The sequence below is a fragment of the Lampetra fluviatilis genome, chromosome 27 (assembly GCF_964198595.1).
Source record: "Lampetra fluviatilis chromosome 27, kcLamFluv1.1, whole genome shotgun sequence".
Taxonomy (NCBI): domain Eukaryota; kingdom Metazoa; phylum Chordata; class Hyperoartia; order Petromyzontiformes; family Petromyzontidae; genus Lampetra; species Lampetra fluviatilis.
Window position 1 is genome coordinate 7,456,331 of NC_136301.1, and position 23,330 is coordinate 7,479,660.

Consider the following 23,330-nt stretch of genomic DNA (forward strand, 5'->3'; position numbering starts at 1 on the left):
GGGTTTTTATGTATTTAAATGAGCTGTAATGTAACTCTTTTTCAGAAGCGACTTAGCCACAAATGACAGCTCTACGAAGTGGCTTATCACGTGGAAATGTATAGCAGTCAAATACTCACTGCTATACGTGATGTTGATTCTAAACGTGGAGGGAAAAACTGGAGGACCCGGGGAAAAAAATATCCACGCGACTACAGGGATAACACGCAAACTCCAAATATACAGCAGCAGGCGTCAGGGTCGGGATCGAACCCACGACGTCCTGCACACCAGGCGAGGTAGTTAACATCTCATAGCCACCGTGATGATGAGAGAGAGAGAGAGACACGCAAACTCCAAATATACAGCAGCAGGCGTCAGGGTCGGGATCGAACCCACGACGTCCTGCACACCAGGCGAGGTAGTTGACATCTCCTAGCCACCGTGATGATGAGAGAGAGAGAGACACGCAAACTCCAAATATACAGCAGCAGGCGTCAGGGTCGGGATCGAACCCACGACGTCCTGCACACCAGGCGAGGTAGTTAACATCTCATAGCCACCGTGATGATGAGAGAGAGAGAGACACGCAAACTCCAAATATACAGCAGCAGGCGTCAGGGTCGGGATCGAACCCACGACCTCGTGCATATCAGGCGAGGTAGTTAACATCTCATAGCCACCGTGATGATGAGAGAGAGAGAGACACGCAAACTCCAAATATACAGCAGCAGGCGTCAGGGTCGGGATCGAACCCACGACCTCGTGCATATCAGGCGAGGTAGTTAACATCTCATAGCCACCGTGATGATGAGAGAGAGAGAGACACGCAAACTCCAAATATACAGCAGCAGGCGTCAGGGTCGGGATCGAACCCACGACGTCCTGCACACCAGGCGAGGTAGTTAACATCTCATAGCCACCGTGATGATGAGAGAGAGAGAGACACGCAAACTCCAAATATACAGCAGCAGGCGTCAGGGTCGGGATCGAACCCACGACCTCGTGCATATCAGGCGAGGTAGATAGAACATCTCCCCATCGTGGCACCCCATATAACCTGCACCGTCCACCCCGTTTTAGCCGCGTTCGTTCCACTAACCTCCAAAAAAAGTTCACCTCATCTAAAATAACCAATATCAGTGCGTAAAAACTCACTGCATTCATCAATAACACCGACAACACGAAAGAAGGCGACATTATTGACGAACGTGTTAAGGCCTCTTCGGTCAATAAGTGTGCCTGTGCACCGCTGCCAACTCAGCAACAGCAGCAGCAGCGTCGCCAAATAATCTATTGAGCATCTTACACTCACGGCTCAATGCACTGCGTACACGAGAGTTTAAAAAAATAAATCATCAACGTTGGCCAACGGGTCACGAACGCGCCGATTCAAAAACGATCATTACGTGTTGCTTGTAATCAAAGCCACGCAGGCCGGAATGTAGGTCGCGTTAACACAACACACACACACAGAGTGAGTGAGTGGCCCTTACTTCCAATATTAGCAAGCCACCGGAGCTACGCACAAAAATTCGATCGCGGGCACCGCGTCCGCCCCCTCTTCCCGTGACGGTCGCGGTGACGGTGGAGGGGGTGGGGGGGGGCCTCACCTCGATGCGGTCCGTCTTGGCGTCTCCCCAGTACAGCGTGCCCAGGGCGATGTCGAGCGCCAGCCCGTTGGGCCAGCCCAGGGACGTGTTGACAAGCACTACGCGCTCAGAGCCGTCTAGGTTCGCCTGCTCTATCTTCGGCCGCTCGCCCCAGTCCGTCCAGTACATGTACCTGACGCGCGGCACAGGAACGCGCGGCAGACGCAACACAGTGGGCCAGACGCTTTGGCAATCGGGTACCCGATACCCGTACCTTACCCGATACCCGGCTACCCGTACCCGGCCGGGTATCGGGTACGGGTAAGGAATCAAAACCCGCTTGCGACCTTTGCTCTTGCGATGCTGCCGAATTCAAATTGCGTGCCAGTCACGGTGGCAGTGCCCGTCAGTAGAGGGCGCCATAGAGGCACTGCTAAACATCAACTTGCAACTTGTATATTGTTATTATTACACGCCTTCTATTAACTCACTGGCTGTTGTTGTTGTATCCTCAAATCTTGTAACTCAATTTTGACACACTTCCCAATGTGGTATCGACTGCAAACTTGGTATATTTATGTCATACTGATGACAATACTATATTCTATCATAAAAAAAAAATATTTGTAAGCATTATTTTGTATATATTATGTTTCGGCTTGGGTCTAATTGTCCACGGTCAACTGACGTTGGCTGTAATTGGCCACGGTCCCTTACGTTATGGCAAGTTTCGGGGCCACTTCATCGAGTCGTGGAGTTCTTCCATTACTAGTACATTTCATAAAAGCGTGTTTTTAAAAAGTTTTTAAAAATATTTTATCTCTCGCACTTACAAAACCTTGACACCGGCACACCGCAACACAGCACGGTAGGCGACTACAAACCACGAGCTGGTGACGGTCGTCATTTTTCTTCTATGGGGGTAACGACAGTGGGCTAATGGCCAAACAACCCGGAATACGCCCGATCTCATCAAATCTCAGAAGCCAAGTGTGGATGAGTGCCCACGACGTACGACAAGCTGTTTTACAGGCTGCAGGAGACAGCCAAAGCTGGGTGTCAGAGCAGCAAGCCGCTATTGTTGTACCGCACTTCTACGCTTTCCAGATCGACGGCTGCCCAATTTAACCAACCGGCACTGGCCAGCAATACGTGTGATCAAATAACCCCCCGCGCTCCCACGACCTAAAGAGCGTGGGGGAGAACCTCATCCAGCAGCGGATTGACAAAAGGCCGAATGTACAAGTGCAAGGCCTCGTTGATATCTGAATGTTAACTTGAACAGTCCCGAGTTCCCAACCCCCCACAACCCACACCGACCAACGTAGTGAAGTCCAACTAACTCGCACTTTCAGATGCGCTCCTGCGGACGTCTGGAATGCCCTTCCTTCCGATACTATGTAGCCGCTGGAGCTACGCACTTTTAAATCATCGAGATTGACAAACTAATTTCTTTCGAATCCGCTTTGTTTGTTTAGTTTGCCATCCTTTCTCCATGCGACCTCCGAATAGCGCGGTCGGCTACGCACGGTGCGAAAGATTTTCGAGAACGTACAGTAAAACCTTGGATTGCGAGTAACTTGGCCTGCGAGTGTTTTGCAAGTAGAGCTAAATTTTTTAATAAATATTAATTTGATAAACGAGCGAGGTCTTGCAATACGAGCAGCACGTGTATACGCTGTGTCTGCCGGGCGTCACGTGATCACAACTGATATACGAGTGATTTGCATTACAAACAACGAATTATGCCCGCAATCCAAGGTTTTACTGTACGTACGACTTTGAGCTGAGGTTCCAGAACCACCAGGGGAAAATTTGTGGCCCACCTTTCGAGGACTTGGGGGGGGGGAAACGGCCACACACATCGTAGCCTAAAAGACAGCGTTGTCTTGCAGAGTCCCAAACTCAACTTAAAGATCAACCGAGATTTGACTTAAAGAGTATTTTTTTTAATTCAAGGGCCGCTACATTGATACCGCTGCATTTGCCTTCTTGCTGCGGCCAAGCGGCTCGACCTGCACGGTTGGCTACGCACGGCGCGACAGCAGTTCGACCCAAGTACGTGCAAGCGCACGCGGCGCGGTAGATCCCCCGTCAGGCGGCGGGGGGGGACACCGACAAGCGGGGCGTGGCGCCTACCCGGCCAGGGGGTGGAGCGCGAGTGCCCGGGGCTCCTGGAGGTCCTCGGAGACGAGGACTTGGCGCGACGAGCCGTTGAGACGCGCCACCTCGATGTGGTCGGTGCCCGTGTCGCTCCAGTAGAGGTTCCGGGCGATCCAGTCCACCGCCAGCCCGTCCGGGTGCTGCACCTCCGTCCATACCAGCGTCTCCTCTGTTGGTTCGTTTTGCGTTGTTGTTGTTGTTGTTGTTGAATCAATAGCAGAGAGGTCACATCAGACAGATAAACAATGATAAAGACCCCCCCGCTCCACCCGGATAGCCTATTAACACTTTTGGGGCAAGTGCTGTTAGTGAATAGCGCCTATGTAATCCCCTACATAGCCTGTAACAGACTGTTTGGGCAAGTGCTGTTAGCGAGCACCTATGAAGGCCGGTACGGCACAACGAGGGGGTGGGTGGCCAGCACCACGCCCGACCGCCTTTGTTTCCCTATTGGCGATGTTTACTACACACGCGCACAAGGTACTAATTTGAGGCCGAGTCGACCTAGGTGAGGCCCAGATAACCGTCGCTGGTTTTTACTCGGGTCGCTGGGTTCGTAGCGCAATGCGCTAACCTCAACACCACCGCTCCCCACAACAACAACGTATACACACACACACATACATAATACTGGTAGGAACCTCCTGGTTACACCAGCCCACAGGGGATTATTGTGTCCGTCGTGCAGGGAGGGGCTAGGGGGGAGGGGCAGGGTGGGGAGGGGCTGGGTGGGGAGGTGCTGGGTGGGGAGGGTGGGGCTGGGTGGGGAGGGTGGGGCTGGTCACCCCGTGGTGCCCTTATAAAACTCTACGTTTAACCTACTCACGCCGCCCTCACAGTCGGAATACACCACGCCGCCGTTGATCCTGGCCATTGACCGCGCAACCCAACGTTCCTACGAGCTCCCTCCGCAGGAATGTGTTCCTTCCCCCGCACCTCTGATGTGTCTATTCAGCTCATCTCCGATTAGCACGGCTGGCTACGTACGGCGCGAAAGAAGTTCAACGTACGGTACATACACGGGCAACATCAGCATGTCAGGGGGGGGATGTGCCTTTTGGGTCGGCTTTCTTCCGCTAGCAAGAGAAGGTGCACCAGCTTCATATTCTAACCCCCCCGGCATGGCGATGGGAACGGGGGGGAAAGAGGGGGAGGGGGGGGAGCATCTCCTCAGGAGGTCGTGGGTTCGATCCCGACCCCGACGCCTGCTGTACATTTGGAGTTCGTGTCTCTCTCTCTCTCTCCCCGTGGTCGCTTGGTGTGTTCTTCGGGTCCTCCCGATTTTACCTCCACATTTAGAATCAACATCACGCGTTGAGAATATTTGGATGCTGCTATAAATTTCGACGTGATCGTGATAATCCACTTTCGCTGGGCTATCATTCGCGATGGCCAGGTCGCTTCTGAAACAAAGCTACATGGGGCTCAGCTGGGCCTTACCTGCTAAAATAAAAGTAGTTCAGTCTATGCGTCGAATGAGAAAGTGCAGATGAGACACCGTACAAAATGAGATGGCGTAACCGACGAATGAGACGCCGCAAACCAAAAACAAGCGTCGATTCTCGAATCAAACCGTCGCCCCGTTTGCGACAGCCACCTTCGCTTCGCCCGTTGTTTTTAAACTACAGTAAAACCTTGGATTGCGAGTAACTTGGTCTGCGAGTGTTTTGCAAGACGAGCAAAGTTTTTAACTAAATATTTATTTGATAAACGAGCGAGGTCTTGCAATACGAGTAGTACGTGTATACGCTTTGTCTGCCGAGCGTCACGTGATCACAACTGATATACGAGTGCTTTGATATACTAGTGCTTTGGATTACAAACACGTTTCAGGAACGAATTATGCTCGCAACCCAAGGTTTTACTGGACGTCGTTACCCACCGCAGAGAAACCGGGTGCGACACGACCGCCGCATTCGACGATAGCTGGCGCCAAAATCCGTGTTGCGCGCCCTCCCGCATGCCCTTGCCCGGGGAGCCTCGGCACCAAAATAAAGCGATTTCATTTTAGTTTTTCTCCCGGTGTCGTTTCGACGATACAATGGCCCTCCGTCTGCTAAGCAGAGAAAGAAAAAATTAACCCGTAAAAACAAAGTTTTTCACTATAAATCTTTTATATGCGTGGCGGCTAGAGTCCTCTCGTCCTCTGGCTTGAGATGGCTGCCACCTATGGGTCAGATGATTGCATGGCACCATTAAGCAATTGGTAGTTAAATATAATTTTTTTGTCCTAAAAAGTGTAAAATTTTGGAAAAATTTTTCACGAACATTAATTGTCACGCACAACGAGTCTGTGTGCAAAATGTCAGCTCGATTGGATCACGGGAAGTGGGTTAAAAAACGACCGAAAGATTTGCACGGTCGTAAGCAAGCAAGCAAGCGAACTTAATATAAAGGATTTAAAAAGCCTTTCACCACTCGACGCTCGGCGACCACCGCCCGCGACGCGCTTACCCGTCGTGGGGTCGGCAGGGCCACCGCCGGCGGCTTGCAGCGACGCGCGCTTCACCACGCGCAGCTCGTCGTCGCTCCAGTACACGTGGCCCTCGACGGGGTCGTAGTCGATGGCGATGGCGTGGCGCACCTCGCCGGCGCCCGCCAGCACCGCGTCCGTGAAGTCGGGCGTGTCGAGCGAGATCTGCCGCAGGTCCGTGCGTCGCGCGAGCAGCAGCACCTCCTGCGCGCCTGTTTGCGATGGAAGCGCGGTTTCACTTGCCGACGAACGCCGAGATGTCAGCATGCGACGGGAGCAAGAGCTTGGTGTGTCCAAGCTGTGATAAGCGGATCACGGTGGTCCGCGAGGCTACTACAAATGGGTCCGCTGAAATGTTTTGTATTCATTTTTTTGAGCAGGGTAAGGGCCCCACTAAACTGTGCAGATTCTAGATTTGAAGCTTTCGTGACTGCAATGATTCATATTCTTAGGTTTTTTCGGTAAAGTCACGTAGGTAAAAAATTTTAATTAATAAAAGTTAAATAAAAATCACGACGTTTCGGAGGCAACACAAGCTTCCGTCTTCAGGTGTTGCCTCCGAAACGTCGTGATTTTATTTTACTTTTATTCAATTTTTTTTACCTACGTGACTTTACCGAAAAAACCTAAGAATATGAACTGTGCAGCTCTTTTTTCAGAATAGGACCCGGCTATCACAAACGATAGCTCAGCGAAGTGGCTCATCGTCGTGCTTCCCCACAAAGCGGTGGTACTTTATCGACCCTGGGGAGGGATGATGGGGCTGGGGAACAACACCAGAATTTGAACTCGAGACACTGACTTGCGAGAGCCATTCGTCCCTACCGCAAGAGGCCAACCGGCCGGACGAGCGAGAGGCGGCCGCACGAATGACACCGACGCGGCGGGCTCACGCTAGAAGCCACGGCGAGCGAGCTTGGAGAGCGGGTGTCTGTCGGGGGGGGGGGGGGTGGGCGGAGGGGGCGCCCGCTTACCCTGGCGGCAGGTCTTGTTGTCGGCAAGGATCTGCACGCCCGTGGGGCACACGCAGCTGAAGTGCGGCTTCGCCGGGGACATGAGGCACAGGTGCGAGCAGCCTCCGTTGTCGTCGCCGCAAGGGTTCCGGCCTGCATAAGAGGACAGGTACGCAGGCACGCAGCCGCGTTTGGTTTAACGCGACAGAAGGTGGGGGGGGCGGTGTGGTGGTGTGTGTTTTGCCAGGCACAGAGGCTCAGAGGGTGACGATTTCGCCACACCCAGAGCCGTGCCCAGAGCCGTGCCCAGAGCCGTGCCCAGAGCCGTGCCCAGAGCCGTGCCCGCCAGCGTCTGCCACGCGCGCGATCTGACGAACCGTCGACCGATTCTCGGGGCGCGTCGTCTATTCCACGGACGTCGACATGCGACAGCCCCCGGCTCGCGGGGAGACGGCGGCGAGCGCGGCAAAATGTGTACCTCCCCCCCCCTGTACACCCCCTCCTCCTCCACCACCACCACCACCCCACTTTCTTGTTGCAACTGGCACAGCGCGTACCGACCGTGTCCCTCCAGTGCTCGCTGAGCTGCGTTTGGCTTCCGGTTGCTCAACGAATACATTACAAAGTCGCACTCATTGCACACAAAGTGCCTGCCACAAATGAGCCACAACACCTCGCTGCTGATCCCGTCAAGGGGCATAAACCATCACGCATACTCCGGCCATCCTCGCAGCGGAGGAAGATTTGGCTTCAGCGGCCGTCTGGAACGCTCTTCCTTCTGATATTTAGGAAGCCATTAGGAGCTATGCACTTTGAAAACCAATTTCAACAAAACTGCTTCTCGTGTTTCGTTTGTTGTCCTTCCCCCGCACCTCCGATTAGCGCGGGTGGCCACGTACGGTGCGAAAGAAGTTCAAAAGAAGCACACACCTACGTACGTACGTACCAGTGGGCTGCCGAAGAGGGCTGTACGCGTGGATGTCCATCGGGGAGTAGATGTCGGTGACGATCTGCCGTCGGTCGGAGCCCGTGAGCTTGGAGCACGCGTGCACGGAGCGCGTCTGCCAGTCGGTCCAGTAGAGCGAGTCGGCGAGCAGCGTCAGGGCGAACGGGTGCGGCAGCGACCCGTCTATCACCACCTGCCTGCTCGCGCCACGGGGACGACGTTTGAGGCCTCGACTTTTACACAAACCCGCCGATGCGGGAGGGTTATCCCCACGCTCTCAAAATGCTTTGTTTACTCCCTCACTGTGACCCCCCCAAAACCCCCCCTGCACCTCAAATATTACACTGTGCCTAAAAACCATATCATCCGGTTTTTACTTTGGCACGGTACATGAAGGACTGAAAGCTTTGGTTTTATTGACATGCGACGAACGTCCTTTTGTAGGGCACATTAAAAAAAGTGTGCCAATGAGAAGGGGGATGAGGGGCAAACGAAGGGACATCACAAGTAGTTCTGTGGCAGAGTCTTCCCGGGGCCAAGGTGCCCAAAGCCCACGTTCACCCCCCGTCGCGGTACAGATAAGCGTGAGAGATCGCGGGTCGTGGCTGCTCTAAATGTGCTGGTAAAGGGGGCAGCAACTTGGTGCCCGCCCCAGAAAAACAGCGACTATTACTTTTTTAAGCGACCCGGCCACAAATGATGAGCTCAACGGAGTGGCTTATCGCGTGCAAATGTATATCAGCCAAACACTCTAAACGTGTGACGTTTCTAAATGTGGAGGGAAAAACCGGAGAAAAATCCACGTGACCACGGGGAGAGAGAGACACGCAAACTCCCAAATATACAGGCGCCAGGGTCGGGATCGAACCCGCGTAACTGCTGTATACCAGGCGAGGTAGTTGACATTTGTCTGCCAAAGTTTTGAAGCAATTTACAAAAAAACTATATTTTAGTTTTTTGATTGCACCTACACATTCCACGATGGAAAGGCATCGCAATGCAGTTGACATTTCTCTTCCACGGGCCACACAATATACACGTGATTAAAATCCGCGACGTTGCTCGCTGACCAACGCAAGCACAACCGGGTGATGTCACAAACAACGTGATTTGTTTTGATGTCGAGATAGTGGCACTTTCGACATGAAAGGAAAACGTCTAACCGGTTCACAGCAAAACAGATTGGCAAAACTTTGCCGCGTACAGTGGGGGGAAAACTATCGCAGAAGAAAATAATCTACCACCGGGGGATGTAGTTTATTCTTTTTAAAGAAACATTTGCAAAAAAAAGGTCTCGCAGAACCTGTTATTTTCCTTCGAGATAAAATTCACCGGTGGTGTAAAAAAAACCAGTCTCCAACCGAACTGAGTTTAAAGGAACGTATCTCCCGAGAAAAGTGGTCTCTCCAAACGAACGCGAATCTATAATCCTTAAACGAGCTGTGTGTCCGCACTTGTCTGGCGTGGCCGTGAAGCTTTCTCAATGGAAATGTTTCGATAAACTCAACGACACCAGATTTGAAGTTTTCGTGACTGCAAGGATCAATAACTATTTGGTTCTTTCGGTAAAACGACGTAGGTAAAAAATATAAATAAATATAAATAATTAAATCACGACGTTTCGATTGCAACACAAGCAATCATCATCAGGTGTGACAACCACAGCAAGGAAATTTTTACTGAAGTGAAAAATTCAGCTAAAAATGCCCTTGCTGTGGTTGTCACACCTGATGATGATTGCTTGTGTTGCAAGCGAAACGTCGTGATTTATTTATTAATATTTTTCATTTATGTATTTTTTTATTTTTTCACTTACGTGACTTTACCGAAAGAAACAAGAATATGAATCCCTGCAGTCACGAAAGCTTTAAATCGAAATGTTATTATTTATTTACTTTCATTCCAGGGTTTGCCAAACTCCAGTCCTTGCAATTGAACACATAGGCATTCGCGACCGATATTATCCATAATAATAAAGGAATTGTTATGGGTTAGATCACTATTTTTATATTACCAGGTAAGGGCTCGCCGAGCTATATTGTAGCCCTTTTACACAAGTGACCTGGCCACAAATGACATCTCAACGAAGCGGCTTACTGTGTGGAAATTTATCGCCGCCAAATATTCTAAAACGCGTCACTAGTGTCACGGCGGCATACTGGGACGCGAATTTTCACTTGTTTTGCCACGAGTAAGTGTGGTAAGTGCAGACCGATGCTTTGCAATAGGTGTCTATTCGATGTATGAACATCTTAACACCTTCTGTTTGATTGCCAAAGAAGATAAAGCCTATTCTAATTTTTTCGGTTTTGGTTTATCCTTTTTCATTCCGAGATTCGGCGGCGAACAGGACCCCCCCCCCCCCCAGTTCCCTATCCGACGTCTTGTAGACGTCTTGTAACGGGAAAGGGTTAATCGGTAACCGCACAACGAAAGGCGTTGGGTGTTGGTTTTTTTTATTGGAGCGCGTCTCCCTTGCCGCGAGCAGCCCCTTCACCGGAATGTGCCGTCGAGGTTGGCGCGGTGGATGTAGCTGAGCTTGGCGTCCGCCCAGTACAGCTTGGAGGCCTCATAGTCGATGGTGAGGCCATTGGGCCAGAAGACGTTCGTGTCTATGATGACGGAACGTGCCGTGCCGTCCATGCCAGCCCGCTCGATCTTGGGAACCTCTCCCCAATCCGTCCAGTACATGTAGCTGTTCGGGCACATAACAACAACAACAACCGCCGTTCGTCACTATGATGCTGCTAATCCTGCATAATGCACGGGCATAAGTAGTACTAATCACATACCTGCATTTCCCATAAATATGCTAAATTCCTCTTGATATGCACATTCTTTTGTCAAGGCGCCCTTTTCCCCCCCTTCCAACCCAGCTTAAATATACGCTCCAAGCATGGTGCTGTTTCATTCAGACGCTGTCGCCCCGACAGACCTGGTTTTCACCTGAGGACGGCTGCTTGCGTTGTGGCCGAAACGTCGTGACAATTATTTTATTATGTTTTATTTTGATTATTTTATTACTTCCCTTCTACGTGACATTACCGAAAGAACCAAGAAGATGAATCCCTGCAGTCACGAAAGCTTTAAATCGAAATTTGGCGGTGACGTCACCACGGCGCTTGCGCCAGGCTGTGCGGACTTTAAGGCCACGTGAAGTGTCGAACGCCCGCTGGCAGGAGGTCACGGGACAGACCCGGGTGTCACGGGTTGACCGATTGAGATGACGTGCAGACGCACCACACGCATGCAAACACAAGCTGGTCACACTCTAACACATTCACGGCCCGATTCGCATCGTGGCAAATGTGACTCTTCGTTAGATTCCTTGCGGCAAAGACGGGGCGATTTTGCCAATACCGATTGGGAGTGGGGAAGGAAAGAAAAACACAATCGCACGTCATAGCCTCGTATATGTTCAGAATCAAAATATGTATTTATACTGGAAAAATGAGATGAGCTATAAAGCAGTTTTTCACAGATGTCCAGTCGGGGCGGGTCAGAGCGTTAGAACAACAAACGACAGAAAAACACGATCGGAGTGAAAAGTACATGAATTGTAAACAAATCACTTAAAAAAATGAGACAAAGCACATTTTTCTTCTCGGTTCTTTCGGTAAAGTCACGTAAAAGCGAAGTAATGAAATAATAAAAATAAAACTTAATAAAATATTTTTATTTTTTATTATTTTATTACTTCCCTTCTACGTGACTTTACCGAAAGAACCAAGGACGATGAATCCCTGCAGTCACGAAAGCTTTAAATCGAAATAAAGCACTTTTTTTTTATCTTACCAGGTACAAGGCCACCGAGGTATTAACTTATTTTTGTTAGAAACGACCTGGCCACGATTAGCAGCTCAACAAATGTGCTCATCACGTGCAAATGTTTAGCAGCAAAATAATCATAAAAAAATAATCTCAACGCACGTTTCTAAACGTGGAGGGGCAAACTCAGAATCCACCGACCCCACTTCAAAGATGACGGATTAAATGGCGTGCGTCAAACCCACAATATGCCGTCGAATCAGAATCTTTAATTCGTTCCGGAGGAATCCGACGAGCGATAAAGCTCTTTTTCAAAGATGTCCAGAAGGGGCACTGAGGCGGGGTTGGGTAATTAAGTTATTACAACAAAACAAGACGAAAAACACAATACATTTTGCAGCACTCGCATTGAGTCTGGATGATTTCGTTTTGGCTCTTAGCAGAGGTGGGACAAAGTCATTGTTATGCAAGTCACAAGTAAGTCTCAAGTCTTTGCTCTCGAGTCCCGAGTCAAAGATGAGGCAAGTCCAAGTCGAGTCTGAAGTCATCAAAATCATGACTCGAGTCTGACTCGAGTCCAAGTCGCATGACTCGAGTCCACACCTCTGAGGTGGGACAAAGTCATTGTTGTGCAAGTCACAAGTAAGTCTCAAGTCTTTGCTCTCGAGTCCCGAGTCAAGTCGAGTCAAAGATGAGGCAAGTCCAAGTCGAGTCTGAAGTCATCAAAATCATGACTCGAGTCTGACTCGAGTCCAAGTCGCATGACTCGAGTCCACACCTCTGGCTCGTAGCTCTTTACTTATTTAAAGGGCGCTATGGTGGTGCGATGTTATCTTGCTCGCCTGGTATGCAGGAGGTCGCCGGGTTTCATTCCCACATTGACGCCTGCTGCTGTATATTTGGAGTTTGCGTGTCTCTCTCTCTCTCTCTCTGCCCGTGGTTGTGTCGATTTTTTTTCCCTCCGGATCCTCCGGTTTCTCCCTCCACATTTAGACTATTCAGGTGATGTTGCCGCTATAAATGGCCAAATGATGGGGCCACTTTGTTGAGCTGTCATTTGTGGCCAGGTCGCTTAAAAAAGTAAGTTAATACCTCAGTGGGCTTGGCCTGGTAGGATGGGGATGGTTTAGTTTCATTTGTAGATGTTTCGGTGATTTGTTTATTTTTCGTGTACTTTACACTCCTATCGCGTTTTTGTATCATAGATGTTTTGTGGTAATGTTCTTACCCCCATGGCCCTACTGGACATCATGAAAAAGAGCTTCATCGCTCATCGGATTCCTCCTGAAGTACAACTACATAATCTGATTAGCTTAACGTTCGATCTTCAACTTCAGTTTAATTTTCATTTTCCTGCTCCGAGGAGCAAAACATTTTTAAAGGGGGAAAAAAAAAATCCCAACCGGTCAACCAACACGAATCGTGTGGATATACTTTTAAGTCTCCTCTTAAAAACTATTTTTTTGAAGTCACCGTAGAAGGGAAATAATAAAATAATAAAAATAAAACATAATAAAATAATTCTCACGACGTTTCGGCCACAACGTTGTCTTCCCGACAGACCTGTTCTTCACCTGAGGACGGCTGCTTGCGTTGTGGCCGAAACGTCGTGAGAATTATTTTATTATGTTTTATTATTTTATTATTTTATTATTTCCCTTCTACGTGACTTTACCGAAAGAACCAAGAAGATGAATCCCTGCAGTCACGAAAGCTTTAAATCTAATTATTTTATTATGTTTTATTTTTATTATTTCCCTTCTACGTGACTTTACCGAAAGAACCAAGAAGATGAATCCCTGCAGTCACGAAATAAGCTTTAAATCGAAATTTTATTATGTTTTATTTTTATTATTTTATTACTTCCCTTCTACGTGACTTTACCGAAAGAACCAAGAAGATGAATCCCTGCAGTCACGACAGAAGCTTTAAACCGAAATATATTTTTTTTAAGTCAGTTGGTTCTATTTGGCTTCTCGCTCTCTCTTGGCCTTTCCTTACAAGGCGCCTTAAGACATTAGTGAAAGGCGCCCGACAAATTAATGTAAAATTATTATTTCTATTATCTGGCCCTCTTTTTTGAGCGGCTTTTCTCACGCGCACGCAGGCTGTGACATTTCCGAACAGACGCCCCACAACCACGCGGCCCGCAGCCGTCAAGGAAGGCAGCAGCCCCCATTCACAGTCTATTCAAGACTTACAGATAAGGCAAATAACCTTTCAGAGTAGCTGCTCTCCCGAACCCAACACAGTGGCCAAGCATGGTAATCATGGAGGCTGCTTTCATCGGTTTCGCAGTTTGATTCCCCAGCAAGCTAATCAAGATTTCTGTGGGGTGATATTGTCAAAGCATGCTGACCAACACAAAGACAATGATCCCTCGTTTTAGCACCAACAGACTACGGGGCAAGTGCCGTTAGCGAGTACCTATGAAGGCCGGCACGGCACACGAGGGGGTGGGTGGCCAGCAACACGCAAGGGAGGCCCAGGGCCGGTTCAGATAATCGCTCACTGGTGTTGGCCGTGAGCGGGAATCGAACTCGGGTCGCCGGGTTCGTAGCGCAACGCACCAACGCTACCCTAACCACTCTCTACTACACTCCTGCTGATCGCACACGCGCCTACTCATAAAGTAAGTTGTGTTGCTCATAGAGCTTCAATGACCATACTTGACCATGCTGGTCAGTGATAGTTGGTGAAGGCCTGTGGGGGGGGGGGGGGAAGGGGGGGTGATGAGTAATTCAAATGGTGGCTCGAACTCACGCTTCCAGGGCCATGGTGCACAGCTCACTCACTACTGCGCCGGCGCTAATACCCGCTCCCCAACAATACAAAGATTTAGGAAAGCAAGAAAATAAACACGCAACACCAACTTGTTACAGCTCACAATGCACACCACACGTGCACCTCACTCTCGCGCGCGCCGCGTGTCGCACGCACAAACACGATCCGCACGTGGAAAAAACCATCTTCGTGCGCACGTGCACTGCGCGCGTGCACGCGCACCCCCCCCGCCCCCCCCCCATCCTCCCAAGACGTACGAACCAGCCGCTCAGAGGCGCAGTGGCCGAGGCGGATGTTTAGACACCGGGAAAACAATCCCACATGTGTGACTGATGGGGCCTGGAGGCAGCGCCAACTGTAGCAGCAGCAGCAGCAGCCGTCACAGCAGCAGCAGAAAAGCTGTTGTCCGCTCCCCGTCACCGCCGCGTGGCCTAATGAATGAGGCGTGATTGCCAACGCCTGCTGGGGCCTTCGGAATGCCTCCCCCTACCCCCCCACCCCCCGGCTCCCCACCTCCCTCCCACTCCACTCCGCCAGGCCCCCTTTCGGCGATCGTCCCACACGGCCGTAACTATATCCTACCCCTTTGCTCTTAAACCCGGGGCCCTGTTAAAAACAAAAGCGCCCGAAGGTTGCCCCTGCCTGCGCGCAGACAGACGGCAGCGATTTCTGTTCCGACGCGAATGCGCCACTGGGGTGGGTTTGGTTGTTCGCGAGTGCCAAATCCTTCTCTGGTTTTTGTTTGCAGCTGGATAATATAAACGAAATCAGTTAATGTCGTCGTGTGTTTGTCCGCGTGGGTCTCTGGAATTGTTGGGTGTCTACGTGTAAGCGGTGATTGATTAGTCTGTGCAAGTCGGTGTGCGTGTGCGTGCACCTGTGTTTGCTGGGGAGCGGTAGTCTTGCGACCCGAGTTCAAATCCCGCTCACGGCCAATACTAGTGACGATTTTTTTTTACAGGTCTTGGGCTTCTCCTAGGTCGACTCGGCCTTAAACGAGTACCTGGTGCGGTGTGTCAACATCGCCACTCGGGAGACTAAGGCGGCCGGGCGTGGCTTTGCGCACCCACCCCCCTCGTGTACCCTACCAGCCTTCAAAGGTGCTCGCTAACAGCACTTACCCCAAAAGTTTCCTCAGGCTATACGGGGGATCTTTGTCTTTGTTCGGGAGCGGGGTGGTGAGGGGGATGTGGAGAAACGCAGGGGAAGAGAGCAATGATGGCTAAACCCACTGCAGTAAAATCCCAGCGACTTGCATTCACTCGCTTGTCATCGGCACTGACCGGCAACATTCTGTCTGCGTCCGGCACGAGCCTTCCTTGCGTCAACTTGGGTCTAAAATATAGGTTCCTGTTGAATTTCGATTTAAAGCTTTCGTGACTGCAGGGATTCATCTTCTTGGTTCTTTCGGTAAAGTCACGTAGAAGGGAAATAATAACATAATAATCATTCTCACTAGTGAGAATTATTCTTTTATTATGTTTTGTTTTTATTATTTTATTTTTTCCCTTCTACGTGACTTTACCGAAAGAACCAAGAAGAAGGTTCCTGTTGCTCGCAGCAACTCTGAGGATACGAAGGTGGCCAGGCACAACGTGTACGTACGCCGACCTTCTTTCCCACCGTACGCAGCCAGCCGTGCGAAACGGAGGCCGCGGGGAAGGACAACAAACGAAACACCAAAAAGTAGTCCGAAAGAAATGAGTTTGTGATGTGTCGGTAGCTTTAATAGGTGCTCGCCGATTGCACCGGCATTAGCGCGCTGCAAATGGATACTTATGTTGTAAGTGTGGGGGGGGGGGGTGCTCGCTTGCAACTCAAAAAAGGAAAAATAAAATGCGCAAGCGTTATGGAAGTTTCGGACCAAGCCGAGCGCAGCTGCAACCCACTGGTGATACCCTGGAGAATGAAACAGGAAATGTTTGGCTTAATCAGAAACCATGATTAAGCCAAGGAGAATATCGTAAAATCGGAAGTGCTTGGGAAGCTTTGGGGACTGGTGGTTGAGTCAGGGTACCGAGTCCACACCAGTAGTGAATAATCATGATACTATTTACAGTAGATCATCGAATAATTATCCACTGGCTTCGAGTTGGATGGAGTGCCAGATTTTCAAAAACGCCGGGTAACCACGACATTATTATTTAAAATATATAGTTTTTGCACATTTTTGCATGACATTGTTTTGAGTTCTTTTTGTGGTTTTAAATTTGTTTACTATTAAAAATTGGCATACACGAGAACATACAAATAGACAAAAATAAATACCCTCCTGTAAAAAGTCACACTATTTACTGCACCGTACTCACCGCTCCAATCTCGGAGACTCTTGCATGGGGTGATGTGTATAGTGCAGTATTTTCACTGTTTAAGTTGCATGTAGTGTATAATGTACAGTACTGTGTATACTACTTGACACGGAATTCAAGCGTAGCCACTTTGTTTTTGTCACGCATGTGGTGCCGATCGCAGGACTAGTTTCAACCTTTGGGGGGGGGTTTTGCCGGTTTCGCCGGATCGGCCCGGGACTACCGGATAATGTTGGAATCAGGTGGATAATCGATAATCAACTGCGATATATTCATTCAAGAGAGCATGCCTGCATCCCAAGGGCCTATTTCAGGAGGGTTCTGCACTGGTGTGCGTTTGATCAATTCCATTTTAAGGGGCATTTTGCATGCGGAAGTACGGGGAGAAAACGCAGGCATACGACAAAGAAGGTCCATACGGATGGGGCTCGCAAAGCTGACCTTCTTCACTGACATCTCTCGGCTACTCCGGAAGCCTGTGGGGGGGGGGCCTTCTCGTGCCATGTCAGTCGTAGGGATTTTTTTGCCAATCTTTTTGGGGACGTACAGGTTTATGAACGCGTGGGGGAAAGACCAGGAGCGCGCTTCAGATATCACCCACCACCGATGCTGGCCTTGACTAGGAATCCAACTCGGGTTGCGAGGGGGTCAGCGTGCAACTCGCTAACCGCGCCAATTGGCATCCCACGTCGAAACGAAATCTCACGTTAATGTGTCGGCGATCACGTGACTTGCACAAAGACCTATACAACATCTCAATCTAGTCAACTCCTTGACGCCAAAGGTGATTTTAAAGTTTCAGGTTGCGATTGTTTTAGTTACAGTTCGGATTCAACTTAAAGAAACAACAACAACAGTTCTAAGTTTTAAGTTCACATTGTTTAACCGGGTGAGAACTCAAGAGACCAGGATGAGTCTCACTTGCAAGAGCGACTTGGGGGGCGTTGATCTGCCAGTAGGGGGGGAGGGGAGCAATGATCGCTCCGCGTATTCCACCGAATTGGGGAAATTCGAAAATTCGGGGGTAATTTTTCGAATTTAGGTTAGCGTAACAAATGCCCAACAGGGGAAAAAAAAAAGTGTAGACGGGTACAAAATATCGCAATTGTGCCAATACAACGCGTCGACTGAACATACAACGGAGAGTAATGGGGGCCCGGCATGACCTTGCACCCCACCGCCCCCGGCCACGAACAACTTAAACGTAACATCTTCTTGGTTCTTTCGGTAAAGTCACGTAGAATGGAAATAATAAAAAAATAGAAGTAAAACATAATTAAATATTTTATTATTTTTGTTATTTTATTATTTCAATTCTACGTGACTTTACCGCAAGAACCGAGAAGATGAATCCCTGCAGTCACGAAAGCTTTAAATCGAAATTTAAATGTAACAATTCACAACAGACGCCAGTCACCAACATCATCATCTCTCATTCCACTAACTCCCATCACAATCCAAACACCGCCGCTACCGACGCTGCACCACAGCCACCGGGCCCAGCCTCCAAGCCCCCTCTCACACCGACCCGCGGGGAGGGACGGCTAAACAAGAGCACCGTTATGGGACTGCCAGCGGCAGCGGCTCGGCACGCGAGGACGAGCGTGGACCACGGCTTCGATAGGAGCCGGGGGGGGGGGGTGCAAGGTCCTCTCCGATGAGCGTGTGTGCGCGCCCGTAACCGTTGCCGGACGCCGGACAACATGTTTACAACAACAAAACTCCCATCGGCAACCAGAAACAGTGTGTAGAGAGAGAGAGCGAAAAAAAAATGTGTTTGGCTATCTGTCAAACCCTATCCCGTGACCCAGAGGGGGGGGGGGGGTTACATTCATAATACTTTTGCTTCGCAGGCAGTGGTAGAATATAAGTTAGCGGTAGGGTTCAGGCTAAGGTCAGTAGAACCCTTACGACTTGGGTGAAGGATGACAGCAGGCATTAGAGGCAACAGTTGGGACTCCCTACGATTGTGTTTGAAAGGAAAAGTATTCTACGTGGAGTGGGGCGAGCGCTGGGTTTAGTCCAATGCTCACGGCTGGGTTAAGTGAGGGGGGTGTAATCGCTAAGGCCAAGGCAATGCAGAACCAATCGGCCGCTCGAAACGTTGTTTTCACTCGACCGCGGGCCTACGAGAGGGGCACCCTCCCCCCCCCCCCCCCCATGGTGCTATCCCAATCGACGAGAGATGAAAAATGGGGAAAGTGCGACAACTCGTAACGTGTTGGGCGTCTGCCTCCTCAATGCGTTTCACTTTTTAACGGTAAAAGACGATCGTCACGTCACCCAACTAATGCGTTCCAGTTACTCCGGTATCTTACGAAGCTCCAACTGAAGTGACGTCGTTCACGTCGCACTGCAGGCCGATATTCGAATGCGCGTGACGCAACAGCCACGTGATCTAATCCCCGACAGTCGGAGGCTTAAACCCCCGACGGCCAACTCGCCAACACTCCCATTCAACGAGCTGCGATAGCCAACGGCATCAATCGCCGTCCATCGCACACAGTACATTTGAATCAGATCGCAGTGCGCGAGCGGGATAAAAGCGGTGTGCCAGACACCGGGTTAACGGACCGAGTCGAGGACACGTTTCAATCGCCTTACGCAGCAGCGGGAAACCTGTCTGTATTGTTTATGAAAATATAAAGTAAATATACAGCAGAGAAATAACCTACTGCAGAAACACCACAAACTACTTAATGTTTCGATTTAAAGCTTTCGTGACTGCAGGGATTCATCTTCTTGGTTCTTTCGGTAAAGTCACGTAGAAGGGAAGTAATAAAAAGAATGAGACACTGCCATTCTTCACCTGAAGACGGCTGCTTGCGTTGTAGCCGAAACATCGTGAGAATTATTTTATTATGTTTTATTTTTATTATTTTATTACTTAATAATGATTAACAGTTCGTTTATATCACCCAGTCTGATTGCCTCACCCGGAAGATGCTGCTTGGGATATTTGGTAAATTACTTAGTGGGCATTTCTGCGTTTAGGAGGACGCCGCAGGCTATGACCAAAAACCCAACAACACAATAACAACAACACAACAACAACAACAACGACCCGCCAACCCAATGGGTCAAAAAAGTACTCGATATACTTCTCCCAAAAAAGGCAACTCAACCGGCCCCGAGAATTCTCCAACACTTTACCAAAATGACAACAAAACTAGGGCGTGAACACTCGCCATCAAACTGACCGGACTGCGTGCGTCAGGCTGTATTGTTACTGCGATTGACCGAATGTCCCGCCGTGTGTACGCGGGTGGCGAGTAGCGGGGCATATGGCGGGCGCAATGCGCTTAAGTCAAATTCCCAGCCACGCAAAAAATAAGCCGCACACAAAGCGGCGATTGGGTGTCCGAAATCTATTACACTGGTCAAAAAAAAAAACCATTTTTTTCTGGCCTGGACTTTTGCAGCTGTTTTAGACTAATTTCAGGGTGCCGATTCCAAATCTCATCTCAGATTTGCTCTATCACATCTCATTTTATGCTATCGGCATACCCCATTTTCATTGATTTTACCCGAAATTAACTCTGTCACTTATGATTGCAAGTTGTTGCGAGTCAGTGACTGCTTTAGTGTTAAAATATGGTGCTGTAGTTTTAGGATAGTGTGTTTATAATATCGTTTTATGTAGATATCCACATTTATTTAATATTTTTCTTCTGCAGTTTTTATGGAAAATGCAATATTTGATATCTCACAAACCTGATGTGACGGACAAAAACTTTACCTTAAAACCGTTGGAATACCTTATGCCAGAAAAAGTGTGTTGACCAGTGCTATGACGCTGGCCCCGTTCAAGACGGTCTCAAACGAGAAAAGGATCATGTAGCCAGACGTAGTGGCAACCAGACGTGGCCGCACCAGTCCCTCGAATACGAAGCGAGCACCGCCAACAGCAACTTGCCCCTTACAGTGCGCGTACGGCCGCGCGGAGGCAAACGTTCGTCTGCGCGTCCGTACCCTTTGACGGGATGCAGGGCGATGGCACGGGGCTGGTCCAACTCGCTCCACACGAGCACGGCACGGTGGGAGCCGTCAAGCTCGGCAACCTCGACGCGGTTCATCTCCGAGTCGGTCCAGTAGAGCTTGCGGCCCAGCCAATCGCACGCCAGTCCATCCGGCGACACCAGGCCCGACACCACCACAGTCGGAGAGCCGCCCTGCTCCGGGACAAATAACAACCCACGAGAAAATGTCAGGAAAAAAAAGAAAGTCGGGGGCGGTTCTTTAATCCACGCGCTCCTCTTTCCGTCGTTGTCAATGCGACTCCAAGTGCGCACCCTCTCGGTGATTATCTGAACACTTTCCATTTTATATGTTTAATATTCACATTTCCGATCCGTGTCACGGATAGGTAATGCGCATTTCAATGCATAAAAAAAACTAATTTCTTCCGAGTAAAAAATGCATGTTGGAAAGCATTATACAAGCCATGCATATGTGCGATTTGCTTTGCCAACTTTGTGCATTCATACTCTTAGGTTTTTTCGGTAAAGTCACGTAGGTAAAAAATGAATAAAATTAAAATTTAAAAAATAATAAAAATAAAAACATAAATCATTTTTATTACTTTTATAAATTTTAATTGTATTCTTTTTTACCTACGTGACTTTACCGAAAAAACCTAAGAGTATGAATCCTTGCAGTCACAAAAGCTTCAAATCTAGAATTTGTGCATGCATCACAATTTCCTTACTCGATATCCTTGCATAATGGAACTCCACAATATTCCGTACTTCTGCTAGGCGTTCTTCATTTATTTACAATATCAATGTTTGGATGCTCTCTTGCTGACAAGAATAACCTTTGTCTAATTGACATCGATCGACAAGTTCACTTTATGTTGACCGTAATTTACATGATAAATGGTTTTTTACCCTTTTATCTGGCAACAAAACTAATACATTTTTTACAAGGAGTCATGTTTGCATTGATCACAATACCTGCAGTCGGAATGCAAACAAAAAACACAACTCTGATAATGTATGCACAGTACATTACAAAACACACCTCTGATAATATATGCACAGTGCATATGCACAGTGCATACATTATCAGAGTTGTGTTTTTTGTTTGCATTCCGACTGCAGGTATTGTGGTCAATGCAAACATGACTCCTTGTAAAAAAAGGTGTCAGTTTTGATGCTAGATAAAAGGGTAAAAAAACAATTATCATATTTTTCTACTGTCAAATGAGGTTCCAATGGTGTATTTTACATCTCTCGTTAATCCACTGCTGCTTGAAAACCTCCCCAAGCTTTGTTGTGGGTCATGGGAGTAGTTGTCGACCATACGTTACCACGCGTAGGTCCCTGCGGATAGGTTCAAGTCCTGAAACCGATTCAGAAATAACTCGGCAATGGTATTAAACGTGGCCAAAACTCAAACTCAAGGTCACCGGTTTCATAGCGTAACGCTCTAACCACTGCGTCACCGCCACCATAATCCAACCTCAGAATGAAAATATGTATTTAGACTGGAGGAATCCGTTGAGCTGTAAAGCACTTTTTCACAGATGTGCAGATGTCCTTTGCACAGTACAGTCAGAGCCAGCCTGTCCATATAAAAATTACAGCCGATACAAACTGATCCTGTTACACCGAGTGTACAATGCAGTGTGGACAAGACATCTACACAAAAACACAAAGAAAAAGATCCCCCGTATAACCTGAACAGACTGTTGAGTGCAAGTGCTGTTAGCGAGCACCTATGAAGGCCGGCACGGCACACGAGGGGGTGGGTGGCCAACACCACGCCGAGTGGCGATTTTTTTTTTTTACACCGCACCAGGTACTCATTTGTGGCCAAGTCGACCTAGGGGACGCCCAGGATCGGTTCAGATAATCGTCACTGGTGTTGGCCGTGAGCGGGAATCGAACTCGGGTGGCCGGGTTCGTAGCGCAGCGCGCTAACCGCTCACACACAGACAGACAACGCACACGCACACGCACCGAATGCGCAAAGAAGGACATTATCAACTAAAATAAACTTGATTTTGAGTCATTAAGCCACGGCAGAAAGGAAACCCCTCGGAGGAATGAAGGCGAAACTATTTGTCACGGGAAACTGGGAATGAATGAATTGAGCAGTTGTAACGCGAAACGTGCCCGCACCGCGGGTACGTTTCGCGCGCCACCGCCCCCACCAACGCAACGCCCCCCACCCCCCCCCCCCGCCACAGAGGACCGTTCTGCATGGACCAGTTCAACACGGGCGGCACGGAGAGTAGTGGAGAAGGGCAGCGCTGTCTGAACGCCACGGCCTGACGCCTTCAAAACCGGTTGAGCAAGGGGGGGCGGGGAAGGAGGAGGAGGGGGGGCGCCAATGACGCATGGTTCTGTTGCTGTCTTT

At 49.3% G+C, this 23,330-nt stretch overlaps 1 protein-coding gene across 2 annotated transcripts in view; it reads right to left on the bottom strand.

The window, feature by feature from the left end:
- Positions 1-23,330, bottom strand: part of LOC144942347 (low-density lipoprotein receptor-related protein 6-like) — a 90,738-nt gene that overhangs the window by 32,350 nt on the left and 35,058 nt on the right. For both annotated transcript variants that reach the window (XM_078869170.1, XM_078869169.1), the window contains exons 3-9: positions 20,940-21,139; positions 10,604-10,801; positions 8,107-8,303; positions 7,182-7,313; positions 6,189-6,419; positions 3,711-3,903; positions 1,593-1,764 (exon numbers count right to left, since the gene is read on the bottom strand). In XM_078869170.1, coding sequence (XP_078725296.1) covers positions 1,593-1,764; positions 3,711-3,903; positions 6,189-6,419; positions 7,182-7,313; positions 8,107-8,303; positions 10,604-10,801; positions 20,940-21,139 — 1,323 coding nt within the window. The remainder of the gene's footprint in view (positions 1-1,592; positions 1,765-3,710; positions 3,904-6,188; positions 6,420-7,181; positions 7,314-8,106; positions 8,304-10,603; positions 10,802-20,939; positions 21,140-23,330) is intronic.